Here is an 18,560-nt window from a genome sequence, read left to right on the forward strand (position 1 = left end):
GGTGGAGCAGATTACTATGTATGAATATGATGTAGCTAGATATTTCTTTTCGATAAGTTTTAATAATTCTAGAACTTGTTTTTAATAATTATGAATAAAATCTAAATCTTCTAAAAATACTGGGTCCTGTTTTTCACTTTTGTCTTGAGGAGTCATAACTTCTAGTTATTCCTGCTATCATATTTTTATATGAAAAATTTACTGAGGACTTGGAGACATGCTGAAGTGTTCTGCGTAATAAAGCTTGACTGAAGTAAGCATTTACAGTAAAAGACATGCTTTCATTTGTAATAAATATATTTTGCCTAATAAGAACCAGAACATCCAGCATACTTTTAAATATTTTTTAATGTTTCTCAGAAGTTCATGTAAAAAATGTAAATCCTTTAGAATGTGTGATAATTATGGGTTATTGTGACCCACTGACTTACTGCATTTCTAGTTGTGTTAACTGAGAAAAAACATCCCACCTTTGACAATGGAACAAGAAAAAGTCACTTGGGCTGATCACGTTTCTCCAGTTTTAGGCATCTTTGAAACACATCAACTCTGCCTATGCTACCAGATTAAACAGTGCCCAGGGACAGGCACTGGAAGACAACTGGCTATGCTGTTAAACTATTCAAATAGTACAAATCGCTCTCTGCTAATTCAAATGCAAACAGAGTTCAAGGCAGTAGAAAGTTCCAGGGACACTTTACAAGAGACAGTTTGTATACAAAACATTTGGGGGCCAACTCTGTTTTCCAACATAGCTGCAGGCCATTCCAAGATAGTCTCAATGCCCACAACTATTCCTGTATGTTAATTTGCTAGTATTAATGTAGCTAAAAAGATTATTCTCCTGTGGAATCTTATAGTATAAATTGCCTGAGACAATGACTATCACTGTGGTCTATGTGTGCATGGGACTTAACAGTGATTCTTGGTTCCTCGTTTGTGTTTGGCTCTATTGTAAGATGTCTGTAACTAATAATCTTTTTTTATTTTTATTTTTCATAATAGTAATATGGGAGGATATGCACCGCCACATAGTAGCTGGAAAGGAAATTTGAATGTGTCTTACAACGTTGGTCCTGGTTTCACAACAAATTATTCTACGAGGTCAGTTTTATTTCATAAGGAAAGAGTGCTTGGCATCAGAGAAAAAAAACACTAGAGCAATAGAATTTGACCAGGATAGAGTACTTGGGGTTATTTGCATCATTCCTTTGATTATGACCATTTCCTGGGCTGAAATGCTCTCAGTGCAAAGCTTCAGTAGATTTACATCTTGATTGGGTGAATATGACTGAATTGCTTTCATTTCCAGCTAGTCTTGAACCAGTTTCATTTGAAAAGCAGCTAACCTTTGACAAACTATTTTATGAGACTGATTATTTTTTTGAGAACTGCATTTGTTGGTTGTCTTTTTTAAATTCATGAGGGTCCAGCTTCTGATCTTACCTATTGCCTTATATAAACCAGTATTAACCTACAAGTCAAGTTTTCCAGAAAAAAAAAGCTTGAACTACAATATCATTTTTATTGCTTTGGATTATTTTTGAACTGATTTAGTTATTACAGTTTAGGACTAAAGTCCAGGTGTTTCAATATTGGCTGAGCTACTGTACTGATTTCATATGAACTGTTTGACCTTTTCCATATGGCTTAGTTATACCACATGAAAAATTATTTCTGAAAAATATACAGACAAACCTTGAGGATGAGTTGTTGCACCTCCAGTTGTATTGTAGATAAACAAAGTCTCTTGATGCAACTCGGGCTGTCTGATTTTTTGCTGCCAGAGATGCCACATCAGTATTGACTCTGCTGGAGTCAGTTCTGATTTGCACCAACTTCTAAATGATTAAGAGCTATTCACCTTTTTGACATTAGGTGGTTTTAATTTTTCTTTCATTCTTCCAAATTTAAATCTAGCTGCTAGCAAAAAATCTTTGAATTTGGAGTTCTGAGCCTGTTGCCAATATAAAACTTACTGGCATGAATAACACTATATAGCTTTCAAGGGTTAAATATTGTTCTCAATTGCACAAGTATAAATCCAGGGAAAAAAACCACACTAAAATCTTTTTACTTTGGTTTAATGGAAGGTGAATTTGGCCAAAATGCTTTCCTTTCAGTTTATATTGTGCGCTTTTGAAAGGTGTCAAGATGTTTTATTGTATAATCTGGTGAAATTTGTCTTTGTCTTCCTTCCCAATACACTAGAAAGGTGAAAATGCACATTCATAGCAACAATGAAGTAAGAAGGATTTTCAATGTGATCGGTACCATCAGAGGCACCGTGGAACCAGGTGAAGGCATTTGTCTTCAGTGTAATGTGAGCATGCAGTGACCTCTACATGCACTTCATAGTTACAGGGGGGAAATAAGGAATATAGTTTTCTCTGAAGTACTGTACTGCATGATCATTTGTGTTGAAATATTTATTGCATCAGCTTTCATATGGTTCAGGGTATGTCAGCACTTTCAGTATAAATGCTGATTTTCAAGGGGGAGTCATAACCAAGATGAAAATACTTGTCTTCAGGCAAGTAACTTTCAAAGAGTATTCTTAAGTGGATATTCTTCCTTACTGACACAAGAATGGATTTTGTATTCCATCTGAAGACATCATATCCACTGCTATTGACTTTTTGTCTGTCTTACAGTCTCTTGTAACCAGTGTGATTTTACACTCTAAAAACCCCAATACATTGACATTCCTAGAGTGATGATAACATCATTTAACTTGTAACTTCAGCAGTTCCTTGTTGCTTGATAAAACAATTGTTAACCATATTATAGTGGCACAGAGATCTAGCCTGACTTTGATCTTATTAATCACATCTCTGTCATGCTTTGGTCAACCCTTTTTTTGATTGACTACATATATATATATATATATATATTTTCAGAGAAATACTGCGTTCAGCGCACCTTAATGTTGTGAGTTGGCGTGCTGTACAAGTACAATGAGTGGATCAGTTTTACCATGGAACACGCTATTGTAAAATATGGAAAGATGCTCCTATCTTTAGAGGAAAGCTGCAGTATTTCTAAGAATAGAAGTAACAGTATGAAATATAATAGTTTTAAGTATTATGGGGTCAAGTTATTGTGTTTGACAAATTCTTTAGCACTGGCCGAAAATACAGAAAAACGTCTTTGGAGATTTAAAATGCTTTTGCCTTTCTGTCGTGTGTATTACAAACTATTAAGCTTTTTTTCCTGATACTTACATGGAAAATTAAAAATATCTTACAATTAACTTCTCTATGGCAGAAAAAAAACGTTTTTTCTAAGTACACCTCCTTAATTAATTTCTCTAGACAGATACGTCATCCTGGGAGGCCACCGTGACTCATGGGTATTTGGTGGCATTGATCCTCAGAGTGGGGCAGCTGTGGTTCATGAGATTGTGAGGAGCTTTGGAAAACTGAAAAGGAAAGGTAAGGTAATGAAAGAATAAAACACACCAAAACCACTACTCTCAGCAGTGTCCATTGACTTCTCTGGGATTTTATGTTTATGCTTAAAATTAAACACATGTATCTAACTGATCTCTGGAATAAGCACACTGTTTGCAGCTGTTGACTAGTTCCGATTGCAACCTTGGTATATGTAAGGTACTTCTACTCAAGAGAAAGTACACTTAAAGGAAAACAAAACACAAAATCAGGGATACTGAAATAAATATGACATTTAGGTACGATTGATTACACTGTATTTGAGGCTGGACAAACTGGATGTTTCAGTAGTCCTGTAAGATTGATACAGTGGTGGAATGATCGAGGCTTCATGAGGGCAACATTGAGAGCCTTCTCAGCATTTGACTGTAGTTTGGAGACAGACACAAGAATAAACAAAGTATTTCTGTGTAATGCAGAATGAGCTGTGCAAACATAGTCAGAGGTAATGGTTAAAAATACCTCATGCCTGGTTACATTAGAATAGGAACAAATGTCAACTGTACCAAATTTCTGTTGCTGTCAGAGCAAATGTGTCTCCCTATCTGACATCCCGTGGAAAAAAAGCTCTGATGTAACTCAGTTACTGTACTAGAAGAGCTTTATTTGCCCTACCCATTGCACTTAAAACTTACTGATGTTTAGTTTCCTTTCCATTCCCTCTCAGTTATTGGATACCAGGGGTAACTGTCTTCAGAATGCAAGCTGGAAAAAGAAAGAAAGAAAGAAAAGGTATAAAAGAAAGGGAGAAAGAAATGAAAAGGTTCTAATAGCCTCAAAGAAAATTTTGGGCAGAGATAAAGGGGCAGGACAATAAGACCCTGTTTCATCTGGCCTGGATTTAAATCAAGTGAAAGATCTTTGTTTTGAAGGTGATCTGTCAAAGATACAGAGAACTCCTTAGGTTTTGAAATCCAGCGTTTGGGACAGGTCAAAGAATTCACTAACAGACAGGAAAACATGCCAAACACTTTTCTGTCAGAGTAGACACTGGTATGCAATATGTACTAAATTGAACACAGCAAAAAGAGTAGAAAAGCATTCTTTCAAGAATTTTTGCACAAGCATGTTATTTTTCCTTGTCCAGAGTTTTAAAGTTCAGAAGATCTTCTTGCAATTAAAGCTGAGAGAAGAAAAGTAACACATTATTTGGCACAATATTGAAGAAATGACATTGCTACAAAATTAGAAAACCATTATTAGATTAGGTTATTGAAGAAGTTGGTGTTAAAGTTCCTTAAACAGCACAGATCAGGATGAAAGATGAAACCCAAAAAAATGACATTTGTTTTCATGTTAGTTGCCATGTAACAAGCAGTCTTTAGTTCTGATACAATTTTGATGGTCTTTTATTTCAGGATGGAGGCCAAGGAGAACAGTGATATTTGCAAGCTGGGATGCAGAGGAATTTGGCTTGTTAGGATCAACAGAGTGGGCTGAGGTAAACCAATAGTGTTCAAAGAGAAGTTCGCACAGTGGCAGGTCTTTGATTAATCTGTACTAGAAATCAACACTTCCCTCCCTCCTTCCCTCCCTCTCTCCCCCCGCCCCCTTTCTCTTAAGTTTCTTTTTTTTTTAGTTAAGTTTTTTTTAAGTTTTTGAACTACCAAGAATATACGGCTCCTTGCAGTATATGATGTCTTTCCATGAAACAGCTGTTACTTCTGTGGATAAAAAAGTAGTTCCAAGGACAAAAATGTTTATCAGCATTTTCTTCCTCTTTTCCTTGTCATAGGAAAATGCCAAAGTATTGCAGTCACGGGGAGTGGCTTATATCAATGCAGATTCCTCCATCGAAGGTACATAGTTCTGATTTGTCTTTTACAGGAATAGTGATGGTATATACAGATGACTGGGAGGCATTTTAGTTCAGAGATCCACGAAAGCTTCAATGGGATAATTTTGTTTTATTAGTTTGGGAGTAGATATGGGGGTAAACCATGACCTGGAATCATAAAGTATCCTTTAGATATTCCTGTTGCTTCAGGGAAGAAGTCAATTACAGTAGCTACATTATTTGGGAAGTCATGGGGAGGGACAAGAAGTGGTGTGCACCTGTCAGTAGTTTTATGGCAACACTTTAGTCAGCTTCTCCTTTTATAATGTGTGTAATAAGCACAAGGACATAAGAAAAACTCTTAAGGGTTGCTTCAAAAGCTGGGCTGTAATGAATCCTAACCAATACAAACGCACTGACAAGATCACAGGAGAACTCTCCTTTAGGGAGAATCAGCTTGTTCCTTGTAGAGAGTGTAGCTTTTTTTTCCCTTTCTTATTAACAAATAATGGCACAAGGTTTCAGCTGAGTAGAATTTGCTTCTTTGAATAGTTTTCCCTGTTTTTCAGGAAACTACACACTACGAGTGGACTGCACACCACTGATGTACAGACTGGTATACAGTCTGACTAAAGAGGTAATACTGCTTGAAATTTTTAGCCAGCATGTTCAGTGCTCACTTACTGGATGGGGCTCTATGTACAAAATACGGTGTCAGTTGTTTGTTCTGTGACTGTGGTACCCTTTTAAAGTCAATAGCTAAGTAATTGGAGCTTTTTCCCAGGAGTGGCAAAGGGGTTTTAAGCTTATACCTTTAAATTATTAGGTATTCAGGAGTAGGGGATTTTTCTGCTCCTCCTGTGAAAGTATTCCTTCTATGAACGAAAGAACAAAAAAATGCCATGAGCCAGAGGACAGAAACAAGCACAAACCTGGCTGACCAGTCCAACTACTAGAGTGGTAGTGGCAGACTGACTCCCTTTGGGCACGGGAAGTAATTACGCTTGCTACAGCGTTGTTCTTAGCATGAAATGACAGGTTTAGTCAATGTGCTCGGCTTCAGTGTACCCTGTTAGATATTCACTGGCTCTGACCATGATGCTTTCACACATATTTGTGTGGCACACAAAATAAAAAGGTAGGGACCTTTCTCAGGAAATAGCCTCACCATCTTAGATGTATGATGTTCCTTGCTTTGAGAGTGGGTCTTAGAGGCTGGCACTGAGGGCTTTTTATTTCTGGGATTTTTTTCTGTTCATCTGTATTAAAGCATGGAACATTTAATTAGACTTTTTTGTGTTTTATATACGTATATATAATGTACATTCAACTACTGTATATATTCTATGAATCTATTATATCTGTCTTCATCTGCTGTTATATATTCACTCATCTGTCTTTTCCAGAGTCAATAATTTATCTCTTGAAAGCTGTCATTAGACTGGTACAACAGTAAAGGAAATGTAGTAATTCAGTATAATAATTTTCTGGCAATTGAAAGACATCAAATAATATTTTGTTAAAATTAAGTGACCAGATAAAGATAATTCTGTCCTGAACTGTAGGAGAGCTCATCACCTGCAGTTCCCATAGTAACCTGTCCTAAGTGCAGGTGTTCAGAACAGTCAGAAAATCAGGTCGGTAGAATCTGAGTTTGGACACCAAAAGCCATCATTAAACTGTTGACCTAAATACCGGTAAACGTGGTTGCATAACCCTTCCTCAAGCTGGGAAGTAGCAACAAAGGCTGATGATTGCATGTAACCACATCTTGTTGGTAGCTGATGTCTGAAGAGAATGCTGATCAGGAGGCGGGTCCTGTGTGATCCCAACCAAATTTAATCAGTGGCAAAAAGTGTTAAGGCTGTTAATGCCGTTCTATGAACAATTAGCTTCATGACAAAAACTCAAATAGGTTAATTTTATTTTGATTCCTATTGTGGAGTAATTCATAGATAGTAGATACACATATTAATAATATAATAGATATTAAAAATTTATAATAGATTAAAGATAATAAAACCTCAGCAGACCACCAATATAAAGGAAAGATAAAAAAATACCCACATTGTTTAACCTGCTTAGTCATCTGGAAAGTAGTCAGAGTGGTAGGAATGAACTTTAGGATGATCATGGTTTGTATACCTCTGTAGCAGCTATGATGACATAAATGCCCAATACTGTACACTTTGCCCTTCTAAGGTTACAGTTGCATCCATGAAAATAACTTTTGAGAACTAAACCAAGGGAGAAACAGGTTTTAATTAAACAGAGACAAAATTGAAATTTCCTGCAAAGCAAAACAAAAAGTTTTGGTTTTGTGATGGATGTTTGTGTTGCATATTTAAATAGCTGAAATTCTCATAAAGAAGTATCAGAATGTAAATATTGACTTGAAATATTTTCGTTTCCCTGTGTTTTATTTCATCTAAAATTACCTGGTTTATATATGTGTGTGTGTGTATATATACATACGTACAAATAAAATATTTCTCTGGAAATTGCTATGCAGTTTAAATGTTAAAATGGAAACGCAGAAAGGTTGAGAGACTTAAGACTGTGACTTATTCATTGCCCAAAGCCATAGGCTTTATGTGATGACATGTTGTAGATTGGTTGCTTGGCAACATTTAAAATTGTACTCTTTGTCTTTTTTTACAATATACTTTTTCTAGATACCAAGTCCTGATGAGGGGTTTGAAGGCAAATCTCTTTATGAGAGCTGGTATAAAAAAAATCCATCAAAAGAATATGAAGAGGTCCCCAGGTCAGTGAGAAAAGAAAATAAATGATATGCCAAAAGTTATTATAACTTGTAGAGTGTGGGTTTTAAAGAAAGATCCACTGGAAAAATTGGATCTACGTGCCTAAAAGAAGTATGATTCTCAGCTGGTATAACTTTCAGTTTTCTTGATTGCAGCTGATAAGCTATTGTACAACAGTTTGGTGAACCTGTCTTTGTAGCGTGTACAGGAGGCTTTATATATGAAAAGTGAAGTGTTCCCATAGTTTATAGAAATTTAGACAAATAAAGGCAGTACGCGCAAGCTAGCAGCAGGCACACAAGATGCTAACACAGCAGCTTTCCCTTGCACTTGCTCCTAGAATGCCTCAAAGTTTGGGTGGCTGGGGAGCATACCAAACAGGACTCTACAACACTGTCCTTCAAGTTTACCAGGGTTTCTCTATGGAATCTTGAAGACTGATTCTCTTCCATGGAGCCACACTGGTACTGTTGTGATTTCTCAGAGTTGAAAGCTTGGGATAGTAGAGTTCAGTGGGAGGAAGGGCGTTGGGTCTTCTCAGTGATTAAAGACAGTGAGTTAAATTCTTCTCTTGAGAGTCTGATTTCTCTGACACTAAGAATGATGACTCTGCTCCTCTGAGAATGCAGCTGATGAGGTGCATGTAATGTAGGGGTCACAGGCAATTCATGGTATGTTGACAGAAAAGAGCGTACTAGGGAAAGACTGTAGTGACTATGACTGCACAATAAATCATTGCCACAGTACTTGAAAGCAAATGAAAATTATATCTCTACGTATTGTCACTCAAGGTATTTTCCTTTTTCTTCTAAAAAGAATAAATAAACTGGGTTCTGGTAACGACTTTGAAGTCTTTTTTCAACGTCTTGGCATTGCTTCAGGCAGAGCACGTTACAGTAAAAATTGGGTAAGTTTGTGTCTTTGTAATTTTCTCTCCCCTGTAACTGCCTGAATAGTATCACCTGTAAGTGAGCCATTTAGACTGCCAGCTTTTTGGAGTAGTTCAGTTTGATGTATCAGAGTGGAGTCCCAGTGCATTACTAGAACTCCATGTGCTACTACAACACAAATATTTAATAAATAAGAATGGTCAGCTTGGTGTCAGTCAGACGTAAGGACCTTTGCTTAGGGTAAATGGATGTGCTCAAAATTACCTGTGGTTGATGAAGGCTTATGAGTGGCTTATGATGACGTTTGAATGACTTGTAATAACTTATGAAGCTTTGACAAAACGGCTCGTGTATCGTGGAAACCATGGGTTTGACTCTGGAGCATACCGTGAGATGAGACTAATTCAGGGAGCAATCTATTCAATGTGGTCTTTTCCTCTGAAAAGGCATATCCAGCGGCACAAACAGAAATTACTCTTGAGATCCGAGCAGAGAGGAAGAACAATCTAACCTTAATTTAACCAACTAAAAGTTATGTGTCTGTTCTTCACTGTCTTTTTTAGACTCTGTACATGGTCAATGGAGAGAGACATCTCCAAATGACCGCTTGTCTCATCATAGGTTGATGTCTAAGAGAGCCACCACTGAGCAGTTCGTCTCATTCAATTGTCTGTAGTTGCTACACAGGATTAGTATGACCTGAATACTTTATAATGTCTTGAATCCCATAGCAAAGGTTTTCAAGCAAACCTGAATATCCGCAGCTGAATAATGGTTTTATTTCGCTTTGTTTCAGAATGTAGAAAAATACAGCAGCTATCCAGTTTACCACAGTGTCTATGAAACCTATGAAATTGTGGAGAAGTTTTATGATCCCACTTTCAAGAATCATCTGACAGTAGCTCAGGTACGGGGAGGGCTGGTGTTTGAATTGGCCAACTCCGTTGTGCTTCCTTTCGACTGTAGAGATTATGCATCATCTGTGAGCAACTATGCTCATATCATCTATAATTTGTCAAGAAATCATCAAGAGGAACTGGCAACGTACAATGTGTCCTTTGGTACGTACGGTCTTTCGTTGCACTCCTCTGTAAATGCTAGAGGTGCCTTACCTTAATGTGTGTCTTACTCATGACTTGGTATTTACCTTGTGCTGTAGGAACAGTAAATAAAGCAAGAGCAACACCCCCTAATAATTTGAAATCTGAATATTTTGTCACTAGTATGTCTGTGTAGAGACTATGCCACCGCCAGATAGATCTAATATTTCCAGTTGCATGTTTTTTGACCTGTGTGCAGTTCACTGGATAGATCTAATATTTCCAGTTGCATGTTTTTTGACCTGTGTGCAGTTCACTGATGCTGGCAACAGGATATCTTTGTCTTGGTCCCCCCCAAATTCACACTGCTTTGCAGTTTATGGTGTTGGATAATTCTCTGTCCAACACTGATCGTAGGGATAATTCACATTAGAAGGAATCTCAGGAGGTCTCTAGGTCAACCTGCACAAGGTAGGGTCAGCTCTGAGGTCAGACCAGGTTGCTCAGAGCTTTATCCCATCTGGTCTTGAAAACCTCCAAGGACAGAGACTACAGAACCTCTCTGGGTCACAGTACTTGACTGTCCTCAGGGTAAAAAAGATCCTCCTTACATCCATTCACAACTTTGCCTTTCAGTTTATAGGCGCATGATGGCAAGTGCAAACACCATGAGAAGTTTTCCTTGGGGCTTGCTTAGGCAGGAATGGTTCATCCCTATGCCACAATAGGGATCGTGTGCTTGCATGTGAAATTTTATTTCACGTTATAGAGATTCACAGTATGCCTCCTGCCTGAGAAGCCTTTATTTTATGGAGAACATTATACAGTATGCAGTTTAGGACTTGTCTGCTAATGACCGATATCAGGTGTGTGTGCACACACATATACACACTCAGGCTTTCTCAAAACTCTGTGTGTGTAGGGACAAACCAGTAAAACACGGGTTGTTGGGATTTATAAAATCCCAGACCTACCTGAAAAGTCTGGTTCTGGCAATCCATGCTCCAGTTTTTGGTATTTCAAGTAGCAAATCATAAATTATATTCAGAAAAATAGTGATTTCTATTGTATCCAAGGGAGGTTTTCACACAGAATTACATAGTTTTTAATGTAGGAATAGGGGGTCATCTGATTTTCATTCGGTGGGAGTTGACAGATCATGATAACAGTGAAAGATAAAACTTTAATTTGAAGAATTTGATTTTTTAAATTATTCCTTCAGAATCTGAAATTAAATACTTCTGTCCTGCTCCCTCCAGATGCTCTCTTTTCAGCTGTGAAGAATTTTACAGAAGTTGCTGCTAGCTTTCATGAGAGACTGCAACAAGTAGATACCAATGAGTAAGTTTAAGGGTTTTTTTCTTCCAAATACTTGATCTAATTCTCTGGGCTCAGAGGGCATAGTGTTCACTTGTATTTAGTCCCCCAAGTAACCTTGGTGACAAATGACTGTCAGTCATTTGTTTCATTGTATGTCCTTATAGACTTTTGTCTTGAAGGATCTGGTTACTCTAGGAAACAAAGTACAGAAATGTTGAATTAGTGATCATCAGAGACACTGCAGAGCCATGTTAGCTTTGAAAAGTGTTCAAGCTAATTAATGTCAATTCTTAACAGCTTTTAGTTGAGGAGCAGTGCCAGGTTGATACATGGATGTGACTAGAATGCTGGCTAGCACAAGTAGAGGCAGCTCAGGCGTGTAACTCCCTCTGAGCAGAGGTATGTCCTAAGATTTTGTCACTGCATTATCATAGAGCAAGTGTTGACTCATGGGCTTTGTTTTCCAGTTTTTCTGGAAACAAAAAAGAAAACTTTCTAGTTTTCAAGGTAATGGTACCACTTAATGCAAAAAAAAAAAAAAAAAGCTTCACCGTGATTGTAGTTGTGGCAGGCTTTTTGATGAGCTTTCAAAAAATTCTGTGCACCACCTATGTATGCCAAAAGGCCTAATTTGAACTTGACTTAATTCTTGATTTATTCTTTGTAGGCCATGCCCAGAATGACAAACCAAACTTCCTTTTGTATATACGTATGTGTATGTTACATTTCTTCCAAAGAATTTATTTTAGCCATATGCTTACCCTTATGCAAGACTTAAGTGAGCATAAAAGCCATCTTTTTAATGGTGGCAACTCTCAAGATAAATGAGTTAACAATAAAGTCTTATGTAAAACATGGAATTTATGACATGTATGTGACATTTTCAAAATGGTTTCAATGATGGTGGCCTAAGTCTAAGCTTTAATGCAACCAACCAGTTTCGGTTTCGTTTGACACTAATGTAAACTTGAAACAATTTCATTGATGGTAGTAGAGTTACTCCATGCTTGCTGTGATATAGATTTTACCATTTTTTTATTGGTGAATGCCTTTGAAGCTCTACAATAAGTTATTTTGGATGGAAACTGCTAAAACCACATATATTCAGTATAATCCTCTTTGCAATTCATTTATTTGTTAAGCATCAGAGTAAATTCAGAGCTATTCAAAGCACACAGACACAGATGGTCTCTGCTGTAGGGAATTTACAGTCTGCCATCAGAACAACACAATTCTTGGATGACTCAAAAGAAGACTCTAGCATCACAAGGTTCCCGTTTCTCAGATGTTGTGGTTTTACATAAAAACAAGTGTGATTTCATTCAAGTAATTTGCGGCTGGCTGGCTTTGTGGAAAAGAGGGGCTTTAGAAACTGCTGTACAAAAGAAGAGAACAGTCTGCCTAAGCATCCTAATGAAAAGGAGATAAAGGGGTGAGATGCAATATGAGATAAAATAGCTGAAAGTATCTGTCATCTTTGCCACGATTCCTTGGGCTTTAAAAATAGCTTTAAGAGACCTTCAGGTTATGAACAAGACTGTCTCATGATACAGATCAGCATAATTCTGTTGTGCAGTTTAGCTGACATGGGCTGTGTTTTGTCGGCTGCACTTTAAGTTCAACATCTTAGATATACTGTCCTTCGTAAATCCAGAGCACATTGGGGCATGGGGTGGGAGTGGGCCAAACGCTCTGCAGCTAACATATTCCTGTTTTCTTTTTAGCCTACTTGCTGTCAGATCACTAAATGATCAGCTCATGTTTCTAGAAAGGGCTTTCATTGATCCTCTTGGATTACCTGGCAGGCCATTCTATAGGTAAGAAAGGCTTATTTTTCACTTTCTGCCTGGAGTACCCTATGAGAATGCCTTGAAAATTTACAGGTGTCTAAATGGAATTGTAGTAATTTTTTCCAACATAATAGTAGATTAAACAGGACAATTAAGATTGAAAAGGGCAAACAACATTAGGGAAAACTTCAGTGACACACTATACAGAATGAGGAAAGGTCTTGTTGGAAGCCTATTCAGATCAGCATTTCCATTGATTTCACTGGTCTTCTAAACAGATATAAAAGTTTGGCCCTGGACTCAGTTTAAGTAATTTCAGTAGTAAAGGATCTTTAGGAAGTTGTTACTAATATTTGAAAGTGAAATATGGTATAATTGAAGTTTCTATAAATTGATCAATTATAGCATAACAGTCATGCTAGGAAATACAGTGTGGAGGGCAGTACTTCAACAGCAGCGAAGTGAATTCAGCAGTCCTCCCATCCAGTTCAAGAAGTAAATATTTGAGAGGCAGAATAATCAAGTGAAGTCTAGCTTCTTGGTCCTTCTACCAGTCTGCATAATTAAAACCAGGAATCTTTCCACTAAAAACTTCCACTAAAAAGTAAGTGTGGAAGGAAAACTTAAGACCTTCAATCCTTGTACCTCTCACAGTTTGGGATTAAAACTCTGTTGAGAACAGTCTCTTATTAAAGCATCAGCTTTCCTACCTCAAAGCATGCTTGTATCTGTTGGAGATTGTGCATGTCTGTGAGAAACGAAGCTGTCTTTTTTTTTTTTCTGTTTTTTTTTTCCCCCACCTTTCCATTTAATCTAAAATGAGGGGAAGGAAAATACTTTAGTCAACTTTATCTCAAGTCTTCTTAGCTATAAATTTCTGGAATTCATATGGAATGATGTAGTTTATATTCTTTTCTTGCGTCATAGATTATAGGTACTATTGCTGCAATAATCTTATGTATATCTTCATTGTAAAGAATTTAACAGATGGTATAGAAACAGATTCATTTTATCCAGAAAGTAATGTGTTTTATTTTCCTAATGCAGAATACTATTTTTTTTCCCCTCAACTTCCCTACAGACATATTATCTTTGCTCCGAGCAGTCACAACAAGTATGCAGGAGAATCATTCCCAGGGATCTATGATGCCATGTTTGACATTAAAAACAAAGCTGATCAACATGAAGCCTGGGAAGAAGTTAGGAGACAAATTTCCATTGCAGCCTTCACTGTGCAGGCAGCAGCAGAAACACTGAAAGAAGTACCATAAATATCAACAACATAATCATCAATGAAGACTATGTATGACAGTTTGCAGAAAACCCGAGTATTTAAAAACACTAGGAGGATTATTACAAAGAATACAGAATAATAAAAAAAAAAAAAAATCTTATTCTTTGCAAATAATATACTGAAGTGGAATGCATTTAGCAATGTGACAAGGTAATGTACTTCATTCAGACAGCTCAGGCTTTAGATATGATCTGAAGTGAAAGTAAAAATGTTTCAGATTTTCTCTCAGCTTCATATTCTAAGAATTGCTAACCACTGGATTTATTTTCAGAGCTGTGAAGCTGTGAATTTTGCTAGCTTGATTGTTGTAGCAGTCTTCATAGTGCATCAGGAAAACAGAAGTAATTTCATGTTTCTATCAGTTTCTAATTTTGTTGTTGACGTTTTATTGTTTACCTTGGAGTTGCATAATTATATTCCAAAATAGCCCTTTCAGCTCTCCTTTTACACAGAAATTCATGTATGAAGATGGGAAAATTGTTACATACCATGTGCAGGATGTATAATGATCATAACGAGTTTTGGGCAGCCAGCCCAGAATACTCATCCATGATGTTCTTCTCTTCACGTGCTGAGGCTTGCAGCTGTTTGCAAATAAAATTAGGCAAGAAACCTTCTAATCACTGGAGTAAAAACAAGGCAGTGCATCTTGTCAGATGTATAATCATCTCACAAAACACATCTTCTGAGATGAAGACCTACTTTTATTCTTTTATCCAAAATCTACCCCTGCTATGCCTTGTTGATATCAAGGTATTTTTAATATGAAGATAATTAGAAGCAAAAAAAATTCATCATGTCCTTCGTTTGAAAGGATACCAATTAATTACAACCTTTGTAGAGTCTGTATTTCTGATTTTGGTGTGCGGCTTACTCTTATAACCGACTTCTCAAAAGACTGCAACGGAACAACCAAGATCAGACAGAGAGGACTCAGAAAACCAGATTCCTTCATCTGCCACTGCTGCTGGGGGATTACTGACTTCTTGCAAATATTTTGTGTAATTTGATCTGCCATTTTATCTGAGGCTTCCACCATGTTTTAGAAGGCTGTCCCATGATCTGATGGTTTTCAGTGTCATGGTAGATTTTTTTTATTTTCCATAAGACCTCATTTATTCATAAATATTTCTACTCTTCACATTAAAACCCTTTAGGCTTGTAACTATAATGAAGTCATTATTTTACTTATCTCTTGTTCTTTCTCTAAAATAATCCAGTTTACCAGATAATAGGTAATGCTCTTACACCCACAGTTACTGCCCAGTTATTTTCACGTTTTTATGAAAGTGATTGAAGTAAAACCATGGAGATGTCTTCTCCCAAATCTAGTTGTGCTGATGGGAGACATTGCTGTTTTATCACTGCTGGCTGCTCCACCGCTTGTTTTGCCAATGGAGAATTTATTATGATGGTCTATAATCCACCTCTGGCAAAATTAGCCAGGTTAGTTTAAATCATCAGTTAGGTTAACCGAGATGATTTTGTCTGCAGAATCAAAGGAATGATAAATTTACCATACAGAAGGGGGCAGCAATAAACAGCTTCTGTTGACCAGGTGGAGACTTAAAAAGAGCATTTTTCTGTTGCCTAGGAGGATGAACTGAAGTGCCAAACTCCAAAATTGTGGAGTTCTTTCCCTAAATGACCTGTAAGCTTCCTCAGCAACTTCTTCTCTCAGCCCAGAAGATTTAACTTTTTAATCTCTGGTTTAACCATAGCATTGTTTCATTTAAATTTAATTAGGGCCCTTTTTGGCAACAGCTAGCAGAAAATATACAATGTCAGGGCCCGGGACCTCACAAAATGCAGAGATAGTTACACTCTTAAACTACAGCAACATCCATTTAAAAAAAAATATCGGTGGGCTGTCTCCTAACCACTGCAGGTAAAAGGATATAGGGACAGAAGTTCTCTCTCTCCTATTGATTCTGTTCCCCTGCATACAAAAAAGTCAAGGCTAACTAGTCCAGAGAGAGGAAGCATCCATAAAGCTGGTTATGATGGTTTATGTGACGTTTTGGTAAGGTGAGATTTAAACTGTCCAGTGCCTTCTCCCAGGTTTGAGTTTGCTTTGTGACCCATCTTTGTTCAGTGCAAACCACAACATGTAGCAGTTGAATTTTTAAATAAAATGGAGCTTTGCTTAATTTTTTAAGAAAAGAGTATCTTTAGATGGTCTCGGTCCGGCTCTTTCTCCAAGCCCTAACCCAGTCTCTTATCTTAATGATTGGAGGTCAAAGACCCTACGCTCCTTGCCATCAGTGGGGGTATTTCTCCACTTGCTTGTCAGCATAAAGCTTTTCTGATCTCTAATCTGAGAAGTCTAATACTTGGTGCTGTCATCTTTTGTGACAGCCACCGTGATTCTTATCCCTAGCTTATCCAGCATCATCTTGGATGTTCATGGCCCCACAATTTGCAAATTTGTTATGACAAACCAGCACATGTTCTGGTTTTGCTGCAACTTGTACCTGTTCTTCAAAAGCTGCTAAGACATCTTTGCATCTTTGTCGTGGACTTGCTGAGAAGGGGGAGGACAGACAGTGGGTGGTAAGCGTGGTAGGTATTGCATGTTAAGCTGTCCGTGCTTGTAAGAGTATACCTCAGACTCCTTCATTTCTGTGAGAAAAGAAGCACAGCTATATAATTCTGCAAGCCCTAAGTTAACATGTGGCAGCACCTAGCATTCAGACACATTATGGCCGATTCTAAAGTTCTTGATCAGTTTTTGAATTTAAAATAAAGATGCTTTTTAGTCGTCAGGAGCTTCTGTGGAAATTCTAATAAGAACATTCTTCTCCCTGAATAATTTCTTATTGTTAGTCTTCTGTGGAGTCTAGATATAGTCACTGCAGCCTTCAGTTCCTCGAAGACTATTTCAGGCAGAAGTAGCTGGTGTCATTACTGGAAAGCAAAGGGCAAAGCCTATGTAGCTAATTACTGAAGTTACATGATTTGTAGTCAACTGTCCAAGCCATATGTCAAAATATATGCATGAATGCCTATGCAACTGTCTATTTCCTATATGTGTCACTAGGATTATAAGTTCTAAACAAAAGCAAAAAATGAAATAGTAGTTGTGCATGCACTGAGAAATGGCCTTTCACATGATGATACAAAGAATCAAGGGTGACATTTCACATTTATGAACAAAATGAGACCAATTTACATGTGCCACCAAATGAAGACATCTGGTTCCTACCAGACAAGTGGGGAACAATTGTTAAATAAACAAGTAATAGGCATTAAAAGCGCTGTGTGTTTATATGTTCTTGCAAACTTCATAACTGCACGGAGAAACATTTCCAGTCCATTGATCCTTAGAGCTCAGAAAACTGTCTGAACCAGCCACGTGAGCAAGGAGGTGTACACTATGAAGCAGTCTTCTAAGGAAAGGCAGACAATGAGAAGTCTACAGGAATAATTACTTTTTAAGCATCTGTGGTTTTTGTTAGATCTGCCAGGGTATCTCAGGGGCATAGCTATTACCTAACTCAGCCCTGAGTGCGAAATCCTTTCCTATGCAAGAAGTCAAGATAAAGTTTGTGTGCTAATTCTCCTTCAGTGAAGTACAACTTCAAACAACATTAAAAGTCTATTTTCCCCCTAGACTTTTACAGTGAGTTGAAGCCCACTTTTAATGCTTCCCAAGTGCTGTTGACCAGATTAACTGGTTTGGCTTTCAAGCTTTGCTGTTATTCCTTAGTAACTGGCTGACAAAGACTGTTGAATTAAGTAAAAAAAAATAAATCAGTTATTAACAGGAACAAACCTCAAAATCAACCAAGTGTGTTGAATTTACAGGTTATTGATCATCTAACGTGAGCCAGTTGTTAGTGTAACTGCCGATGTTTTCAGCTAGAGATGGCCATTAGCAGAGTTGTTTACTATAATCAGCTTTCAGTTTGTTTATTTTCTAAGTATGCTGTAATTAGTACTTGTAAGAACTAAGGTCCTAATTCCAGACAGCTACTTGCAAACACTGATTTGGCTTTTCCAGTTACTGCAGACAAACTCAGCCAGTGTTTGATTTATATAGAGCAGCAGATGACTTAATTACAAGATGAGCTTTACAAGTATTTAGTAAGCAGAAGGAGGAGCCTGGCTGGTGTGGCATTGTTGAGAGCATCCAAATTGAGCAATTACATTAAAGAATCAGGAGGTAAAATGAAAACGAATGGTTTTGGTTTTTTTTAAATAAAGTACTTCCTTTCATATGATCACAAATG

General features: G+C 37.3%; 1 protein-coding gene across 1 annotated transcript in view; it reads left to right on the forward strand.

The window, feature by feature from the left end:
* The window catches only part of LOC308058796 (putative N-acetylated-alpha-linked acidic dipeptidase), a 31,342-nt gene extending 14,864 nt beyond the window's left edge, over positions 1 to 16,478 (forward strand). The window contains 12 exon segments of the mRNA XM_080375145.1: positions 1,006 to 1,104; positions 2,212 to 2,297; positions 3,315 to 3,434; positions 4,811 to 4,893; positions 5,188 to 5,251; positions 5,799 to 5,866; positions 7,905 to 7,996; positions 8,811 to 8,901; positions 9,681 to 9,945; positions 11,184 to 11,265; positions 12,969 to 13,061; positions 14,116 to 16,478. Coding sequence (XP_080231271.1) covers positions 1,006 to 1,104; positions 2,212 to 2,297; positions 3,315 to 3,434; positions 4,811 to 4,893; positions 5,188 to 5,251; positions 5,799 to 5,866; positions 7,905 to 7,996; positions 8,811 to 8,901; positions 9,681 to 9,945; positions 11,184 to 11,265; positions 12,969 to 13,061; positions 14,116 to 14,305 — 1,333 coding nt within the window. The 3' untranslated portion in view covers positions 14,306 to 16,478.
* Positions 16,479 to 18,560: the final 2,082 nt, after the last annotated feature.

Source organism: Falco punctatus (assembly GCF_963210335.1).
Source record: "Falco punctatus genome assembly, chromosome: 2".
Taxonomy (NCBI): domain Eukaryota; kingdom Metazoa; phylum Chordata; class Aves; order Falconiformes; family Falconidae; genus Falco; species Falco punctatus.